Source organism: Amblyomma americanum, chromosome 8, assembly GCF_052857255.1.
Source record: "Amblyomma americanum isolate KBUSLIRL-KWMA chromosome 8, ASM5285725v1, whole genome shotgun sequence".
In the NCBI taxonomy this organism is placed as follows: domain Eukaryota; kingdom Metazoa; phylum Arthropoda; class Arachnida; order Ixodida; family Ixodidae; genus Amblyomma; species Amblyomma americanum.
In genome coordinates, this window is record NC_135504.1 from 16300281 (window position 1) to 16319409 (window position 19129).

Consider the following 19129-nt stretch of genomic DNA (forward strand, 5'->3'; position numbering starts at 1 on the left):
GAAGCAATAGCCAGCGATCTCAGTGCTTGTTTTGTGTTCTGCTGTCAAGAGAGCATCTTGCCTTCTTTCGTGATTCGGGGTACGTAACAGATGCAGGCAGCTGACTGGCAACGATTAGTGTTAGATAGAGAACATGAATTAAAGGGGCACAGAAATGAGCTGCCCTTTAATGATGAATAGGAATTCCCGGGACATTGTGCAGACCATTTCTCTGAGATTCTTTTTACACGAACATATTACTCACGGCGTGAGTAGACGTTGAGCATACAACCAATCGTTTTCGTATGATCGAGTCGCGTTGCCTCAATCTTAGGTAACGTCCGCTGTGCATTCATTCATGTGCTTGAAAGTTTGCTGTCCTAGCGCATAATTTGAAAATTGAGGAAAGGCAGCTGGCTGCTCTTCCTCTTGTCGCTACAAATGGGATCGGTTTTGGTCTTTATGCTACGAATCAATAGAACGAATTGCAGTCTGCCAGTAATCTGTACACGTCCACTGCGCCATATCTTGGCTACTTAAACCGATGACTGAACAGGAGCCCCCGTGAGGGTTTGGAAGCAACAAACAGTCCCACCCTTCTGGCGACTTAGTTAGCGGCTGATATTTCATTAGTTTGGAGAGATCTTGGTCAACTCAGGACTTGCAAAGCATATATGCTAAGGGAATGTCACAAATCACTCAAGTGCCCCTCTGGCTACGAAAGACAGCGACAGCGCCTAGCTCAAGCGGCCTTTCTACTCTACGACGACCGCTTACATCCTTTTGGGTATTTATAGGAGATAATGCGAGCTCTATTCTGGTCTTGCAAGGCGGCACGTCGAAGGTGAAATTGTTACCTTGTTCGGAGGTGTCCGAAATGCGCGTGGCCTTTTCTTCTTCTGCTTCACACGATGCATGATCTCGCGCTGTCACGTGAACGAGGCCCTTTGAGGCTTTGAGAGCGCATGAAAAAAATTTTCATTCACGGGGGATTTAAGAAATAAAACAGGTAGATACCAGATGCCTGTATGAAAAAAAAACTATGCCAAAGCTTAATTAGCACTGCCAATAAATTGACGAATTGTGGCACCAATCCTGGGCACACTCGAAGGTATACGTGTGCCACTACACGAAACGTTCCCGCCTAACTGAAGTTCGTTTCTTTCTTTCTTTCTTTCTTTCTTTCTTTCTTTCTTTCTTTCTTTCTTTCTTTCTTTCTTTCTTTCTTTCTTTCTTTCTTTCTTTCTTTCTTTCTTTCTTTCTTTCTTTCTTTCTTTCTTTCTTTCTTTCTTTCTCTCTCTCTTTCTTTCTTTCTTTCTTTCTCTCTTTCTTTCTTTCTTTCTTTGCTCAAGCCCATTGTTCATTCTTGACTACTTTATTTCTGTTGCACAGTATTTTCACTTACGCAGTTTGCTTCAGGAGGAGCACGTAAGCTCTTTTAACTTTTCCGGTGCGACTTGAGCTGCTAATGTGGACGTTGAAAGTTATTTCATAATTTGAGGATTAACGCCCGAATAAGTACGAACGCAATGTAATAGAAAGCACCGCGCCTCAGTGCAAACGAATATTGAAAACTAAACATTTTGACAGATTTACCTGTCTGGTTGGGTTTGAAGACTTATAATAAACTGCACATCTCCAACCAAAAATGTTAACTTTAACCAAACGTTTCGAAGCAGACTCGGCTCCTTCCTCAGGGGTGACTGAGGGCAGTAGCTAGCGTCTTTTAAGTATGGAGGTGAGGGGGGGGGGAATGAAAAGAACGACAGCTGTGTCGCGCAAGGCGCGGGGGATGGGGAGGGGTTTTAGGCTGTTAGTCATGCTGGCGCACTGCAGGGAGCTGCTGAACGGAGACTTTTTTTCGTTGAGTTGAAGAGCGAAGTCCCTGGGCATATACTGGGGGCAGGTTTCCTTTTGTGCGGTTGATATTGTTCGGGGTGGTTTGGATATGCCAGGATTCCAGAAGGAGCCTCTTGTGGTAATTTGTTTCGGTTCCGAGGATGCGGGTCTCTTCAAAGTTGATTCTATGGTCGGAGTCCTCGGAATGTTCGGCTATGTGTGCGAGGGACGATAACTCGAAAAGTGTCCTTGAATTGCTACATTTTATTTGGTGTTTAAACAACAGCCGGTGTCTTGCACGACACTAAGTGCGGGAGCGGTCCGTCATAAGAGTCGAGGTACAGGTCGAAATGGAAGAAAGGCACTGGCAGTTGGACGTGCTAACCGGTGAAAAACCGATCGATGATCAGGCAGCATATGTTGTAACGGTAGCAGCATTGCCTGCGCCGAGAAAAAAGAACACAATCAAGACAAGATCACTGAATGTTTCGTCTTATCAACAAATGTTGAGAAGTTCCAATGGGGAAGTAGGACTGGAGGTGTGAAGCCATGTCATACAACGATTGCCAAAGGCGAAGCCAAATTTTACAGGGGGTCTTCAAAGAACTGGATGGGGGAAATGATGAGGATAAGAGTTAATTTATACCCATCCTTACTATGGGAAGGGAACAAATGCAGACAAATAATGTCCTAAACGAAATCAAGAAAAAGAAATGGGCTTGGGCAGGACATGTAATGCGAAGACAAGATAACCGCTGGTGCTGGATTCCAAGAGGGGGCACGCGTAACAGGAGACGGCAGAAATTGAGGCGGGCGGTTGAGATTAGCAGGTTAGCGGGACAAGGTGGCCGCAGCTCGCAAAGGACAGGGTTAACTGGAGAGATATGGGAGAGGCCTTTGTCCTGCGGTTGGCTAATCAGGCCGACGGTAATTATGATCATTATTCACAAAATATTAGAGCGAGTTAATAATTACCCGTCGCAAGACGGCCGCAATTCGAAGCGCAGCTTCGCAGTTAGTGTAATTTAAGAGCTCGGCGGAAACGTCGTTTTGCAAGACGCAAATTCAGACTCATAGGTATGACTCGATTAAAGTGAGAAAACAGCCGTTAGGGTGACAACACACACACGTATTGTATACCGCACCATTGTTCTGAGTACGAAGAAAGCGCCACTTTGGTCATAACAAATCTAGTGGAACAGGTTAAGCTGACAGCGAAGAGTGTATTCGTCTCGTGCATACGTTCGTCGGCTTGCTTTTTGCGTCACAGTAACTGAGACTGCGTATGCATTCTACCGATGACTGACGGAGCCGTCACCGAACTACTCTGCTAATTGCGTACAGTTTTAAATCTCGACAACATATGACAAGCACCTCGGTCTAGATTCTCTTGGTAGGCACAAAATCACCCGGAATGTTTTCAAGCATACAGAGCCGGAGCTGATGTCTGGAAATTTTTTTATATCTCTTGCATGCCGAATTACTCAGGAGAGATGTCAAGTGTGTTTCGTTCAAGGAAATTGAAACAGTTGAAGCGCTACAGAGCTCTTCGCTTGATATGTAAAGGGATGATTATCAACACCAGCCAAACTGCACGACCTACCGGACAAAGGCCTCTCAAAACGTACTCTATCTGACCCTTCTTTGCCCCAGCCGTGATTACAGGTATTCCAACCGATTACCTGTTATCGTCATCACAATCACCATCATCACAATCATCATCATCACCACCACCTGACTCCGAAAGTCTCGGCTTTGTTCCTCTCCTATTATAATCCCTTCGATTACCCAAGCACACTACCGATTGTCTTCAACATTCGTGTATCACCCAAGTCTAATATTCGTTTTCAATTTCCACTTTGACAGATTTTAAATTTCCGGTCCATAATTCAGGGCACTGTTTGTATCTTAACATTGCACCTATCCTATTTTCTCATGGCTTGCTGCGCTATACCTCATGTCACAACGTTTGAAAGCAAAAGCAAAAGAAGTGTTATGTGACGGACAAACTGCCTCAGAAAAGTTGTATTTTCTTACAACTTCCCAGTACCTCACCTACGACGTGCATCTTCAGTCTACACTGCTAACATTTGATATTATTAACATTGTACACCAGCTGTCACCCGGCCCATCGTTAGCTTCGGTGGTTAGCGCAGTACGGTCCTTGTTTCCAGCAATGAAAAAGCGTGGTTCTCTCTTTCCAGGACAAGTTTAAGTGCGAGCGAGATTAAAGTATGCGACAAAACTCGCATCGCCTGTCCAGAGCTAGTGATCATCAGGAGAGCACTCGTACTTACCGGCGCACATTTTCGGCAATGCCGCAGAGCCTTCTGCACCGCTGGTAGCCTGGCGTAGGCCTTTGTGCCTGTCCCATCTCCGAGACCAGGATGAACGATGCGACAAGTACCAGAAGAACCTTCGCTTTTGCAGACATTATGCTATGCAGAACTAATGAAGCAGGTCTTTGCTGTTTTGGAATATATAGCAGACAGCCAGCTGGACAACTTGCTCTGTTGGGACGCAGACAGCTTTCCTCACTCAAGCCCTCGTGTGAGAAGTCCACCTGTTGAGAGGTGTCATCCGGCGAAAGGGACACAGAGCCTAGCGTCTGCTTCAACGTTACCGCCTGGTGTCTCTACGAACGCCAAATCTCATCGCACCGCCGTTCGTTGACCCTGTATCTGTAAAAACCGTTGGCCTCAACGAGTCTTCTAGGCTTCCGTTGTCTGTTTATTCTTTCGAGTTGTGAAACTCCTGCTGAAAGTCAAGAAACTAATCTTAGCCCAGCCTTGCAGGCCGATGTTGGCGGCTGAGGAGTTGACCCTTGAAGTGCCCAAAAGCCAAAGGGTAACACGGATTCCTAGAAAATGGTGCCCGTCCCAGCCTTCGCCGCGACCTTCTCCTTCTTGACATCTGGACCGCTTCAGAAAGCTGGAGGATAAGATCGGATATGGTCGCGTGCGTGTAAAGATAGCGAATGGTTGTTAACTCCTCGGTTGGAGAAAGCTGGGGTTGATGACCGCCTAGTCATGCCGGACGATTACCTCTTGGGGTTGTCCACACAGGAGGATCGTCACACGAAGATGGCGTCGGCACTTTTAGGGCTTGGCCTTTGGTAGGCTAAGCTATGTGAAAAGAAGGGTGCGGTATTGGCCTCTACTGGGGGACCTCTCGAACATGGCATAAGTAATGAAGGGGCTAAAATACAGGATATCCAAAATTCTTGTACACAGCGAAAGCTATTGGGATGCCTGGCGCAACGTACTATAAACACAATCGAAAATACAAAATGTTGACAAGCTCATGGCGCACCATACATTTTTTCATGTGTTTAGTGCTGTTTTTAATGCAGGAATGAATTACATTTCTTAGAAGTCAGACGGCCTCTCAGGTTTGCTATCGAGCTTCGCACAAGCACTGCAGAACAAAAATTGTCCCTATATATATATAAAAACAGACAAACCAGTTTGCAACGGTCCACACTAGAAGTAGGCTTGCATGGTGTACACTGCACATATGGCCGCATAGCTGAGATGTGTTATCTTTGTTATCAGGGAGAGTCTCGAAGAAGAACCAGCTAAAGAATAAATGGTTGGCCAAGAAAAAGAAAAAAGTTCACCTCCATAGAATACTTGGGTCGCGCACAACATGGGTTTCCATGGTAATTCGGTAGAACAGCATTTGCGGAACCGTTCGGTCCGAGTGGAGTAATTGAGCTGTACACACACAAAAGAGAAGCTTCAGGGAGCTGCTTTCAGCAGAAATGCTTTTGCGCGCTGCAGTTAGCATAGGGAAGAGCTGGACACAAAATAAGCATTCATTGCCTACGAAAGTTCTTCCTACATAGTATGCTGCTTGCTCTTGAAAGCTGCTCCAAGTATTCCCACTTCTGAGAATTACTGCTTGAAATGTTTGAGGCTGTGAAGAACAGAAGTGCTTGATGAACTGAGAGGCGATAAAAGTGCCCTCTGTGCATTTTCACCCTGTGGAGGCATGTATGAAAGGCTTGAGCTTGAAGAAAGTAGCAGGTCCTTTAAACAGTCACTGTCCAATCTGTCAGCCATTCATTCCGTTTCTTGCTTCATGTTAGCCAAGTGCAAGCTGAAGAAAAACATTTTTGACACGTGCGCTGTTCTGGATTCTAACACGGTCTTCAAGAATTCTTGTTTGATAAGTTTTTACACTGGTGCTGGCTATAGCTGGGGGAGGCTTGGTGGTCTTATACTCATTTTTTAGCGAACAGGTGGAAGCACAATTTCTCCTTTTAAGGTCCGGGCTCGGTGGCCCTTAGTCCTCCTTCGGCGGTACGACGACGGATTCTTGTATAAAACTCTTGCCTTTGGTGTGGAGTAGAGCACGTGAGTGCCTCGGGGCCATGTATGTAAAGTTAGATGACCCGCGCCACCTAATTTAATTGCTTTCAGGTCCGCTTTCTTGGTTGCAGCATCCTGTGAAGCTGGGGTTCGATGGGGTCACTGTCCCCTTCCTGACTCCGCTATGAGGAGTTGTTTCGGGTCTGGAACCTCCATCTTTGAGTGCAAGGCAATCGGTACTGGGGGAACACAGTTCTGTCGCCTCTTTTTTCACTTCCTTAGCTTTTGAAAGGCTATCAGGACCATCAGGATGAGCCACTGGACTGGTTTGCAGGACAGCAGTGAAACCTTGAAGTCCTGGCTTTACCTCTGAGTCATGTGGGTCCGCAGAGCCATGGGCGAAGTCCAGCAAGACATGGGCGCGGTCCAGTGAGCCGTGGGTGCGGTTTACTGAACCACGAGTGAGGTCCAGTGAGCTCTGGGTGCGATACACTGAGCCATGGGCGCGGTGTAGTGAGCCGTGGGCACTGTCCAGTGATCCATGGGTGCGATATACTGAGCCATGGGCGCAGTCCGTTGAGCCAGGAACGTGGTCCACTGTACCATGGAGGGGCCCTACCGAGCTTTGGGCGCGGTCCACTGAGCCATGGGCTTGGCCTAGTGAGCAATAGGCGCAGTCCGGTGAGTCGTGGGCACGATCTGCTGAGCCAGGGGCACGGCCAAGATAGCCACGGGCGCGGTCCTTTAAATTATGTGGACCATCGCTGAAACTGTTGTCTGCAGGCTCCATCGCGGACGGGACACCCGGCGGCAGCAGGCCTAAGCGACAGCGCCTGCTCCCAGCGTCTCGCTCAATCTGGCTCGAGCAGCACCGCTTCTTCTTCTTCTTCACCCCAGGTATATGGCACATACCCACGCGGGGGGATACACATGCCCACATACCCACACATACCCACATACCCACGCACATACCCGCATACCCACGCGTTGACGCTTCTTTTTTGTTCTGTGCAGTCTGCGTTGGCGCGTGCTGATGTACTGTCTTGCTAACTTTTACAGTATCTTATTTCCTGTTGGTATTGTTTCACTAAGAATAATTTATTTATCATTATTTTTTTTATAATTACAAAAATCTTGTTCCTTTCGAGTCCATGCACTACTTGAGTGAGAACCCCCCGTTTTGCCTTTCCGCGTGTTTCATCTGGATTTATTTATTTTTCATTCATTACCATTAGTATTCATTTTAGGCGTAATGGTTCCTTCCTCTAGGCTGTGTATTACGGCGCTGCGGTCGACACGGCAAGCACGGTCGACACAGGTTGTCTGTATACTCGGCGGCTTGCTAGGGTTTTATTTAAGCTGAAACTTTCCGACCCTGTGTGTTGTCATCATCGGTTAAGCATTTCTCCTAGAGGGATTGACATTCAGAGCAGTTTAGACCGAACAGTTCAGTAACGTATACCCAACGTAATCTGCAGGCAGGGTTTATGAGCACGTAGCGCTTGGAGATCTACATTTCTAGTGGTAGACTTTTCGTCTCCCTGCAGAAAATGCGGTGCCAGTCTTATTTATACGAGCACTATTTACAGAGTTTAAAAGTCTTTTTATAAAGCTCCCTGACTGACTGACAAAACTGAGGAAACTGACTGACGAAAGTAGTATAGAGCGAATGTCTGAATAACCTTGGCGAAGATAAGTTCTTCCATTAAAGAGACAAGCCTGTGGTCGAAAAAAAATGAAGGGGACAGTTATGCTCCGTCTTGAGGGTAAACCGCGATAGGATTAATCGATTAATTAATGTTCATAGATGAGGAATTGGTTTTTCTCGACTTTACATTAATAGATCCCTGGGAGTCCTCATACCACTACCCGTGCAGTAGTGCAGCTGTTAAGCGATGTGCCTCTGCCCTGCGATGGCAGGTGCTGCCACCAGGTGAGACTTGTGAGACCCAGGTGTCTTTTCTTCAGTGACCTCCCGCGACCAATGATTAACTTAGGCGCCACCTGTCAGAGTGGTCAGTCTGCTGACATCCAGGTGGGCAGGTTATGATGACGCCACGAGGTCACATGACCTGGGTGGCCCCCATAAGTTGCCGAAACGATCGGTTGCTCCAGCTGCGAAACTTCAAACGGTCTCCAAAGCCGACGTCTGATACCATTTTTTCCGACTCGGGGTACTATAAGACTCTCGCATTAAAACTGTTTTCATGGTAAGCACCAACCCTGTGTCTTAACGTTACCCACTTTAGGGAGAGCGTCGACGTTCGAGCTGTAAGTGTACAGCATTACTAAGCGTGCTTTTTCTTACCGTTGGTTTTAGCTGTGCGAATTCGTCAGATAAATGAGGCGCAAAAACCGGTAGCAAACATTGCACAAGTCTTACACAAACGACTTTAATGAGGTCATAATTTTTCTTTGGGTAACACTCAGGAGTCATGAGGTGGCGATGGGAAACGCGGGGGAGATGAGTAATGTACAGTAGGTGAATTAATAAATAATGACGATCATCGCGAGATGACGCAGTTGTCGAAATCTGTGACACTCGTCCGGAGCAGCTTGTGGAGGAGGGCGTTCTTGAAGCACAGCGTTTGTCCTCCTCTCCTGTACTGCGAGCGCTGGAAAAAAGAAAAAAACTGATGCGTAAGAAAACACGAAACGGAGACTGGCACACGAGAGAAAAGTGATTCTATATCAGAGAATAATAATAATAATTGGTTTTGGGGGAAAGGAAATGGCGCAGTATCTGTCTCATATATCGTTGGACACCTGAACCGCGCCGTAAGGGAAGGAATAAAGGAGGGAGTGAAAGAAGAAAGGAAGGAAGAGGTGCCGTAGTGGAGGGCTCCGGAATAATTTCGACCACCTGGGGATCTTTAACGTGCACTGACATCGCACAGCACACGGGCGCCTTAGCGTTTTTCCTCCATAAAAACGCAGCCGCCGCGGTCGGGTTCGAACCCGGGAACTCCGGATCAGTAGTCGAGCGCCCTAGCCACTGAGCCACCGCGGCGGGTCTATATCAGAGAAGTAAACAGGTTTTGAACGAAAGTAACTGCTGTATATCTTTGGGAAAGCTTCGGGAGAAAATTACTGCCGCAGGAGAAAATTATGTTAGTTTTTATTAATTTATAATTTATTATTTTTATTATTATTATTTCTTATTATTTATTATAGTCATTATTATTAGGAGGTGTAATATCCTTGTTTTCTTCTCAGTTTGTACGTCTTAGTTTCATGCTACAGCTGCTTTACAGTAAATGGGTCGAAATACCCTGTGTACGTTGGTACCTGAATACTGCACTCAACCGCTGTGCATCGACTTGAAAGCATTCTCAGAGCTGCTTTGCCGTTCCACATACAAAGAAACAAATTTATGCAGAACAAGGAATGTACAGCAATGTTCCGTTAGGTTGGGCAGGCAGTTGAATAACCATATGAAAGAGATGGTTAATTAAGTTAGAAGAAAAGACGAAATGCCAGTGGTAGGAGCAGCTGGCATTGACTCCTTAGAAAACAGATGGGACCAGCCTCTGCTGTCTCTCAGTTGTTAGAACACGGTTACGGCATGCGTGCGTAGGTCTTAGGTTTGGCTCCCACCGGCTTCATATGGCTGTCTTTTTTCTTGCCTTGTTTATCTCTTATCTGAATAACAGTTCATAATCTTGCGCTGTCTGACAAAAAAAAATTACAGTATTTCACTTAAGTCTGCTTAAAAGCGGAAATGCGAAAGCCTGTCCCTCTCCTCTCTTTCTCACTTCATTTTTATTATTTGAAATATTGTCATGTTATTATATTTATTTATTTCTTATTTTTTAAAACTGTACTTTTCATTTGTGTTTTCTTTTTATTTCTAAAGCGCGTTTTTTCCACGACGCCAGTACGCGTACCATGACGTCATCGGGTGACGTCCAGGGTTCATGTCGACGTCCGTGGCTATTGTGACGTCTAAGTGCAATTTTCCCGCTTAATTAATTAACTAATTAAAACACCTCAACCAAATTTTTTGCCACAGCAAGATCACACCACGGACTATCTAAAAGAATCAAACCTTTGCACATTAATCTTCACATAACGGCGTAATCGGGCAGAAAAGCTTTGCGCACACCATAGACAGGAGATAGCCTAGTAATGCTTTCGCATTGATAAGATAATAGCAGGGAATTTTCCTGGGCTTTACTTTGTCTCAAATACAGTTGGCTTATCTCTTCCGCAGCCTCAGGTGCCCCTCATCTCCCCGATTCGTCCATGTTCGTAACCGTACCATGCGATTCAAGGTGCCGACGCAGACGTAGCGGTTAGTGGTCTCCTCCGAGACGGCCCACTTGCTATGGTCCTCGCCATTCTTGATGTCCAGCTGCTGCTGACTCATCCTGAACCGCACCGCCTCCACGTTGGTGACGGTGTAGGTGTTGTTGCAGGCCGGTGGTGCCTTCCCGCCGGCGCCGTTGCGCCAAGTGGATGCGAATAGGTTGGACTCCAGGTTACTGGCCACAAGGCTCGAGTAGACGTCTGCAGGACCACAACGTACATCGTAAGTATTGCGATCGCAAAGGCACGCTCTTCGACCATATTTTTCGAGAAATAGGCCTAATATTTCAGATTTTAAGTCATCTACGCAAGCAGGGTAACTTATTGACTACGTAAATGACTTTTAGCAGGTTGAATTGGGCTCTAGCTTAATGTCTCTATCCCGGTTCTATGCTTTGGATGCATGGATTGTTTTCGTGTGCTGAAGCAAAGCACACTCTTTTCAATTTGTGTGCTGTTCGTATGCATTTCTCTTGTGTGTGTCGAAAAGAGGTGGTCTCGTTGCTTTTCAATAACATCGGTTGTACCTTCAACCAGCTCTAAACTGTCGTGATGGTTGCATGAAAGACGCAGTTAGCTGACATTGACTAACAAGTAATACGCTGTTCTCCACTTCTGCTCACCGGTAATCTTAACAAGACCGGCTCTGCAACGTCATGACTACATCACGAACCCTCTCGACCAATCAGGATTTTCCAGTCACGGCGATGCCTACATTGGTACCACGTTTTCCGCCGAATTGGATAGTTAACGCTGTATGTCGTTAGAACTGCGCTATGATTGGTGCAAGGAATTGGTGGAGCCTGGTCCCTGTTACCCGGCTGGAGTGGATCCGGCAGTGGTAGTGTGGCTACCGGCGACTCCTCGACAAAACGGGCCGGGCGTGAGACTACTCACTTGCTTTACTGATGCTGCCACTTTTGTCACGAATGTATTGCAGATCTCACTATGCTGTTGCTTGTGCTCTACTACCTATGGGATTGCAGGTCTCAAAAATTTTCAGCACCAGTGATGCTTAAATACTGCTCCAGTCAGACACAGAGCGAAAACGCGGGAGGAAGATGCGGTGTGCCCGGAGTTTTCAACCCACCTCTGTTGTAGCGGCCATGCTTTGCGAAGCTGACGTAGGCGTTGTTAGAGACGTCCTTGAGAGAAGCCGTCAGAACCCAGGGGGCGCTCTTGATGAACTTTCGCGCCAGCAGGAGATTGAGGGCCGGGTGGGTTTTGCGAAGGGACGGTGGTGCGTAGCTGTCGTAGATGTTGGGGTACTGAAGCCTCAGGTGGGTGGCTGCATATGCAACACGAAGGTAATAAGTAGGGACCGCAAGAATGAACCTTAATGTACTACTTTCGGATTCATACGCGCTTTTTTTTCGAATGATCGACAGTTGTGAGGAGCAGGCCATAATAGAGCGGTCCCTGGTGATCGTGAATCTTCGCAATAACGCCTGACTCGAACAGATGCGTTAGTTTGGTTTTGCTGAAGTTTCTTCTGTTTATCTAATCTATCTATGCATGCCGGAACACAGTAAGGATTACGACTAATAGTAGTTGGCTTTCTTTAATTAGGTTACGTCGTCCTAAACCTAACCTAAATGTGAGCTGTTTTCTTTTGAGCTTCCTGTGGATGTGCACAAGGTATTATGCATGTAATAAAATAGAAAAGGATGCTACAGAAATTGTGGACAAAAAATTCATGCCTAGTGAAACGGAGCATCTCATCTGAATGAAACTGCCATTTCAGATGGCTTTTTTCCTTCCTCCTGCTAAAGTCGGGTTTAGAAGTTTTCCAAATTACAATTTGTTATCAATAAACATATAATTACTATCGTTTCCTCATCACTACGTAATGAAGTCAAGTGAACAGCGGTTACAAATCAGGGAGAAAAAAAGACCATGCATACATGTAGTCACCAGCAAAAGCTGACACAAGGCTTTTGATCGCGAGTAAATTTACTATGACTCTGCTTTGCCATCTAGTTGCCTGACTTTTATACAAGCGGGTGGAGCATGTGTGCTCGCTTATATCTGCAGGAAATTTAAGAGCCTTGCTTGAGACTGCTCTAAAATAAATATTTTTACTCATGCAGTCCGCGAACTTCACCCATGGAAGGATAAAGCGAGAAGTTTTATGCTGCTTTGTATTTAATATCACTATTCCTTTCTCTGCTATATATCCTGAAGTTCAGGGCTCGCGTAAGCTGGAAGGGGATCGCCAATGTCCCTTGCCCTCGATGAGTGCAACAGAAGTTTTAATTCCTATGCTACCAGGCACAATATATGACAGTTTCAGAATTAAACAGTTATTATGTGATTCCTACGGCTTCCATGTTTCCATTCGCTGAAACCTGTATTATTTCGATGCATGAATAAAACTTTTTTATTTTCAACTGTGCTGGGGATCGGCAGGCCCTGTACATGCACTGAACCCTAATGCTATTTTCCTTCTAACAGCTTCCCTGCCAGCCCCTTTCACCTTCCTCGGCTGATCATACTTCCACTCCGATTGTATATCGTAACTTCACTTTCTCCTGTATGCAAGGGATGTTCCGATAAAGAGCAGTTGTCATCTTATCTAAGTTTAACTGCGCACTACTTGCTGATAAAAACATTTATGCGTGCTAGATTATATGAGAGCAGGCAGAGTGCTCTTTGTGAAGATACGCCCTGTGCTCTCTGCTAACAAGCCTATTTTCCAGCCACTAGCCATGACTCACTAGACGTACGCATCAGTACTAAAGGACACCGCGTGGGGTTGTCAGGGGTACTCAAGTCCAGCCTTCTCGGGCAAAAATTTTCAAAATTGAAAAATTGTAGGACACTTTTATGAAAATATTGGAGGTAATGGTCCATTATTCTGATATGTAGCAAAATCTTTCTTTTAAAGTCTTTCCAGTGATCGCCAGTGGAAAGTGCTTTGGGAACCAGTGGGAAGTGCTTTTGACCATAGCTAAAACGTGAATAGAAATATAAAATACAAGACTGCCGTCGGGTGATCTGCAGATATATTGATTGTTATAGTGAAATCATACATTACATGAAAAAAAATGCGTTCATAAACGGTTTCCCGCTCAAAAATGCTTTGGCCAGAGTTGCTGGGTATGGTGTACGAAACAGCAGTTATTTAGGGGTACCAGGGTTTAGAAGAACAGCGGAAACAGACGTGGAACGCAGGAATGAATGTTCAGAGAGGTATTGCAGCGACACCAAGACAATATAGGAGAAGTTTCGCCCCCCCGCAGAATAAGTGCTGATGGAGAATCTCACCGATGGTTTCCAGCTGACTCGTCGGGAATGTGACGCAGAGGATGTTCTGCCCGTTCTCCCGTCCGTTCGGGGGGAAGGCGTAGATTCCCTTGTGTAGCATCTCGGGAAACTTGGGCACGCTGTGGATTATCCACACGCCAGACTCGTCGTCGAATATAAATAACCCTAGAAAGTGAAAAAAAGGTGCAAATCAGTAAAACTTAATAGCTTTATTTGCAAGAGGAAAGGAGTCTGAGGGATGAGATCTGGACAGATCATAATTATAATTGGTTTTTTGGGGAAAGGAAATGGCGCAGTATCTGTCTCATATATCGTTGGACACCTGAACCGCGCCGTAATGGAAGGGATAAAGGAGGGAGTGAAAGAAGAAATGAAGAAGAGGTGCCGTAGTGAAGGGCTCCGGAATAATTTCGACCACCTGGGGATCTTTAACGTGCACTGACATCGCACAGCACACGGGCGCCTTAGCGTTTTTCCTCCATAAAAATCTCAGCCGCCGCGGTCGGGTTCAGGACAGATCAGAATATGTGTTCGGAACATCGGAATGTTTCTTTCTCCTTATGCACTTGCTTTAAATAACGGTAGCAGAACATTACGCCGAAACCGCAACACCGAACACTCCCTCCAGGCTGTCCAGAAACAACCCGACACACATTTATATTTCTGTGAAGCGCCACTGCTTCTATACCAAGCCGTGGGGTTGACTTTAATGTAATCCCAATTTATTGCTAACAACTTGGTTGCAACCAAATGTTTCGTAGCGCGAAAAATATGCACAGTAAGAGTATATATGCACAGTATAGAGACATAAAGTAAGTGGTATGTTTTAGGTATTACGATCTGTCCTGGAAATGGCGCATTCTCATGACTCTCGAAAACGACCTATGCGAAGAGTCAATAATAGAGCTGTGTGCAGTATTTCATTCGACAGAAACTGGGAAATCTCAGACACGTGACATAATTGTACCCTCAACTTCGCGGAAATGAGCCAAATGGAGCGCATAGCGCCGTTTCAATATATATCTTATGAGAATGTGTCCTTATTTCATATTATCGAGCGAAAATTGCCGCTTTTTACGAGCGTTTACAGAGTAATACCTTTGGTGTGCCCATTGCTTGTCCTCTTGTTTTCCAGATGGTACGGGGGCTGGTCGTTGTAAACGGCGTAAGTGACATTCTGTATTAAAATAACAAGGAAATCAAATGACATTCAGCATAGTTTCTCATTTATATTTGCTTTTGGTGTGTTTAACATCACACACAAAAAAACCCAGCGTGACAGCGAGAGGCAAGCCACACTAGGGCATACTGTGATCTCACACTTTTCTGACAACGTTCGAGAATTTATTCTTTAGTGAGTAGTTTGAAGTCATTACTTCCGAAGAGACTTGTAGTATGAATTCATAGGGATTCCTCTCCTAAACATGAATGGTCTCCTATTTTGGACGCTTACCCTTTTAATTTGGTCCATATGGACCTCATGGAATGCGTTACTTATGTTTAGGAGTTTGTTCTTGAGCATGTATGATATTTATGCTAGAGATTTCCAGCCCGAAGTGTTTTAATATAACGGTTACTAAATATATAGGGTTTGTATGTATGGAATGAGATGCTACCTCTTTTCATTTTTTTGGAACAATTATCGGGCACGCGCTGCTTTTGTCCTTTCTTCAGAAAACTATCATTCGTTGTTCTGCAGACTTAAGGTGACCATCAAGTGTATGGCTCTGAACTTTGCTGGCAGTGCCTTGCATTATGTCACGAGGTAGTCCGCCACGTGACCCACCTTGCTTTTTCGCTTATGCCGACGACGACGGCGATGACGCCGGGTTTTCCGCTGAAGTCATTTTAAATGAACTTGAAAATTCGAAATCGGTTTTTGGGGAAAGAAAATGGCGCAGTATCTGTCTCACGTATCTTGGTGGACACCTGAACCGCGCCCTAAGGGAAGAGATAAAGAAGGAAGTGAAAGAAGGAAGAGAGAAAGAGGTGCCGTAGTGGAGGTCTCCGGTATAATTTCGACCACCTGGGGATCTTCAACGTGCACTGACAGCGCACAGCACACGGGCGCCTTAGCGTTTTGCTCCCATAAAAACGCAGTCGCCGCGGTCGGGTTCGAACCTGGGAACTCCGCATCAGTAGCCGAGCGCCCTAGCCCCTGAGCCACCGCGGCGGTTAAGGCTATCGTGGTAAAGAGACTAGTCTAGCGGGAGAGGTTGAGCACGAATCTTGCGTGCCTCGTGCTTAGTGTTCCTAGCCCGGCGTCTCATCCACTTGATTTCGAGTCAGATAAGCGAGTATACACTACACTACTTTAGTGCAATCGCGTCTTCATACTCACGAGTGGCTTCTCCTTTGCTAAGATGGGAGCGATGGTGTTGGCCAATGCGTTGCCCTCCTTGAAGATGTTGTGCGTGGAAAGGCTCCAGTAAGGCGTGGACGTCGGCGTCTTGGAGTCGATGTAGACGTATTCTTCGCCCTTGGGAACGTTCAGTTTCTCCTTACTTTTCGCGGCCTTTGGAAGTTTATACATAAAGAACCTGTGAAAAAAAAGTTGTATTGAGTTAGAGGAGGCCATCAGTGCGTTAATTTTCTGGGCTGCTTCAACAATTTCGAAGGCATATGTGTAGATTGATGCTGGAAAAGCATCTAAAGCAAGAAACCATTACTTTTCAAACATTACGTTAAAGTATTTCAAGGAAATGCGGTTAATTTATGTTTGACACACACCACTTAATATTTGTGTGTTGAGGCTTCTTAGGCCTAAAGGCGTTGGCTCAGGTTCTTGACCCCCGTATCAAAATTAGTTTAGCTTTGATGACATCAGCCTCATCTCTTGAAAAAAACAGTATGCTTAACGCGTTAAAGCCTGCAACATATATTACGGAAGCCACTGGAAGCATTAAGTAGAAGTTTCTCAGCATTTTAATGTCATCGCACCATTACCACGAACACGTACAATTGTTTACGCACCTAAGGAATTCATGACAAGATCCAATAAATTGGGCAGCAGCTGGGATAGAAATTAATGAGACATGCAGATTACTACACCGCGTCTTTGTACGCACTTTTGTTCTCTATCGTTTAAAAGGTGACTGCAAGGACTATGCAAGTTCATGAGCGTGATACTGGGCACTATGTCTTGCGTATTAAACGAGTATTATCAAAAATGGGATTCAGTCTGTTCGCTCTTCGGTCCAGAAAAAGCTGGGTATGCTGGATCAAAGGCTTTATATGCATGTATACAGAATGAAGCAGGCCGAATTGGAAATATGAAAAGAGCGCCACTTACCAGTCGACGTTGACATTTTTCTCGTTCTTGCATGATATGGCTGCATCGGACAGAGCTACCAGAGAAGCCAATGCAAACAGCGTGCATGGCAGACTAAAACTCGTCATATCTGCGGTAGCTCTAATGGTCTGTTGCAGAAAGAAAACGCGTATTGTGTTCTCAGGCGACCACTATCGAGTCCCAGCTACAGCAGCAAGGAAGGCATCACCACACCTTCATATATACGCGCAACCGGTCGGCGGGAAACAATAGCTTGTTCGGGCAGAATATTCGGTGGAGATATCTTCGCACGACTTATCAGTCACGACACACCCCCAGCACATGCCTACTACTCCTCCGAAAGCGGAGGCACGTTTAACCTCCATGACCTTTTTGGACAGCCCTGTTTCATATCTTTCCACCGGTCAGTATCTTTTGGAAGTTGGTGTGGTGTTTTGCTTTGTTAGACCGATAGTGTTATTTTTCAGGGTGGGCTTTGTTCTAAGAGCCAGCCGTGTAGCTATTAAGGTGACTCCTTTTTATCTCAGTTATGCAGCTCTGCACTTTTCTGGAACAGCAAGTTGCCATAAGCTTGCCATAATCTTTTGACATACCAAAGCTGTTACTTATCGTAGCGTGAGCTCCCGATTTGTAGGACTAACTTTGCTTTTCGTTAAGATGAGCTGAGGTCTATAAACCAGGCTAGAAATTAACTGATATCTCTTTTTCATCGCAACAATGCCGCTGTTTGCTTTTTTTGAGCTGCGAAGGGTAGTACCCTACCTGACCTAGACTAATCTTTTTGGCGTGCAACTGTGTAGTTATTCCAAAAAGAACGTCACGTTACGCTTTGTTCCAAGCACCAACCTTGACCCGTTTTGATAACTCTTTTTATAACGCGCCCTCGTCATCTTTAGCTTTCTGAACTTAATAATAATTGGTTTTTGGGGAAAGGAAATGGCGCAGTATCTGTCTCATATATCGTTGGACACCTGAACCGCGCCGTAAGGGAAGGGATAAAGGAGGGAGTGAAAGAAGAAAGGAAGAAGAGGTGCCGTAGTGGAGGGCTCCGGAATAATTTCGACCACCTGGGGATCTTTAACGTGCACTGACATCGCACAGCCCACGGGCGCCTTAGCGTTTTGCCTCCATAAAAACGCAGCCGCCGCGGTCGGGTTCGAACCCGGGAACTCCGGATCAGTAGTCGAGCGCCCTAACCACTGAGCCACCGCGGCGGGTAAAGCTTTTTGAACCACGGACTCTAATCGGCTTCACTGCCTACCTGATTATTCGACATGCCACTTTTATGTTATTCTGGCGACATTTGTCTTGTCAGAGCAAATACATTAGTTTTATGTTCCCCGCTCAGCTTTGTGGTTCTCTGGTATCAATTTCCTCTGGCAACGTTTCGATGCTCACCGATTTTAAGCCGCAAACGGGAACATTATACAAGAGCAGAGGCAATTTAGTGCGCATCACTCCAACATAACCGTCCTCTTGTCATCTCCTGTATTCATACACATAGTATCCCTACCGTTGTCCTTTATCTCATGAACAAGTGTTGCACTTTTCCGACGTATTATTTATGTGTTTTTGAAATGTTCAGTCCTTTTAATCCCTACTCCGGAACTAATGCCTGGAATTACAGTATTCGGCTTAACCCTCCTGAGCAGTTATATTTGGTGCTGGCGTGACGTCCTTATGAATCACGGCCGCTAATTATCGTGGGTCGGTGTTGCACAACTGGAGGTGAGCTGATAAATTTTCGTAACCGCAACTTCCTCTCAGGCCGTGCACAAATTACGGGTCACAAGTGTTACGGCGCCTCCTTCTGTACGCCCCCTGCGTTGTTATCCATGCCTTTTATATTATTATTATTATTTAATAATAAACTCGTCATCCACAAATTACGTTGTTGTTGTTGTTATCCGGGTCAATTATTATTAATATTATTATTATTATTATTATTATTATTATTATGCTTCGTTCTTTCCTACAGACAACTGTTGTTAACATTACTATTACTTACATATTTCAAACTGTGTTTCTTGTAAATGTTCACCTGTTGAATATTTGGAATGTGTTAAGTATCTAGGAGTGTCTTTCGACAGTAGCTTAACCTGGCATTACCATTTATATAATGTTTGTTGTA

General features: G+C 45.4%; 1 protein-coding gene and 1 long non-coding RNA gene across 2 annotated transcripts; both read right to left on the minus strand.

Moving 5' to 3' along the window:
• Positions 1–2125: 2125 nt before the first annotated feature.
• Positions 2126–4385, minus strand: LOC144100653 (uncharacterized). The gene is made up of 2 exons (XR_013307779.1): positions 4116–4385; positions 2126–2259 (listed from the first exon to the last, which is right to left on the minus strand). It is a non-coding gene; the product is annotated as an uncharacterized LOC144100653 (long non-coding RNA).
• A 4123-nt stretch (positions 4386–8508) lies between these two features.
• On the minus strand, positions 8509–17176 carry LOC144100082 (plancitoxin-1-like). The gene is made up of 7 exons (XM_077633125.1): positions 16999–17176; positions 16048–16246; positions 14805–14883; positions 13707–13871; positions 11530–11727; positions 10393–10640; positions 8509–8746 (listed from the first exon to the last, which is right to left on the minus strand). Exons 1-7 carry the CDS (start codon positions 17103–17105, stop codon positions 8636–8638), a joined length of 1107 nt encoding a protein of 368 aa, XP_077489251.1. The 5' UTR covers positions 17106–17176; the 3' UTR covers positions 8509–8635.
• Positions 17177–19129: the final 1953 nt, after the last annotated feature.

Coding starts and splice junctions, on each gene's coding strand:
- LOC144100082 (XM_077633125.1), bottom strand. CDS start 17,105: ATGACGAGTTTTAGTCTGCCATGCACGCTGTTTGCATTGGCTTCTCTG. Junction 13,872..14,804: donor AAGCAATGGGCACACCAAAG/GTATTACTCTGT, acceptor TTCACTTTCTAG/GGTTATTTATATTCGACGAC. Junction 10,641..11,529: donor GCATGGCCGCTACAACAGAG/GTGGGTTGAAAA, acceptor GTGGTCCTGCAG/ACGTCTACTCGAGCCTTGTG.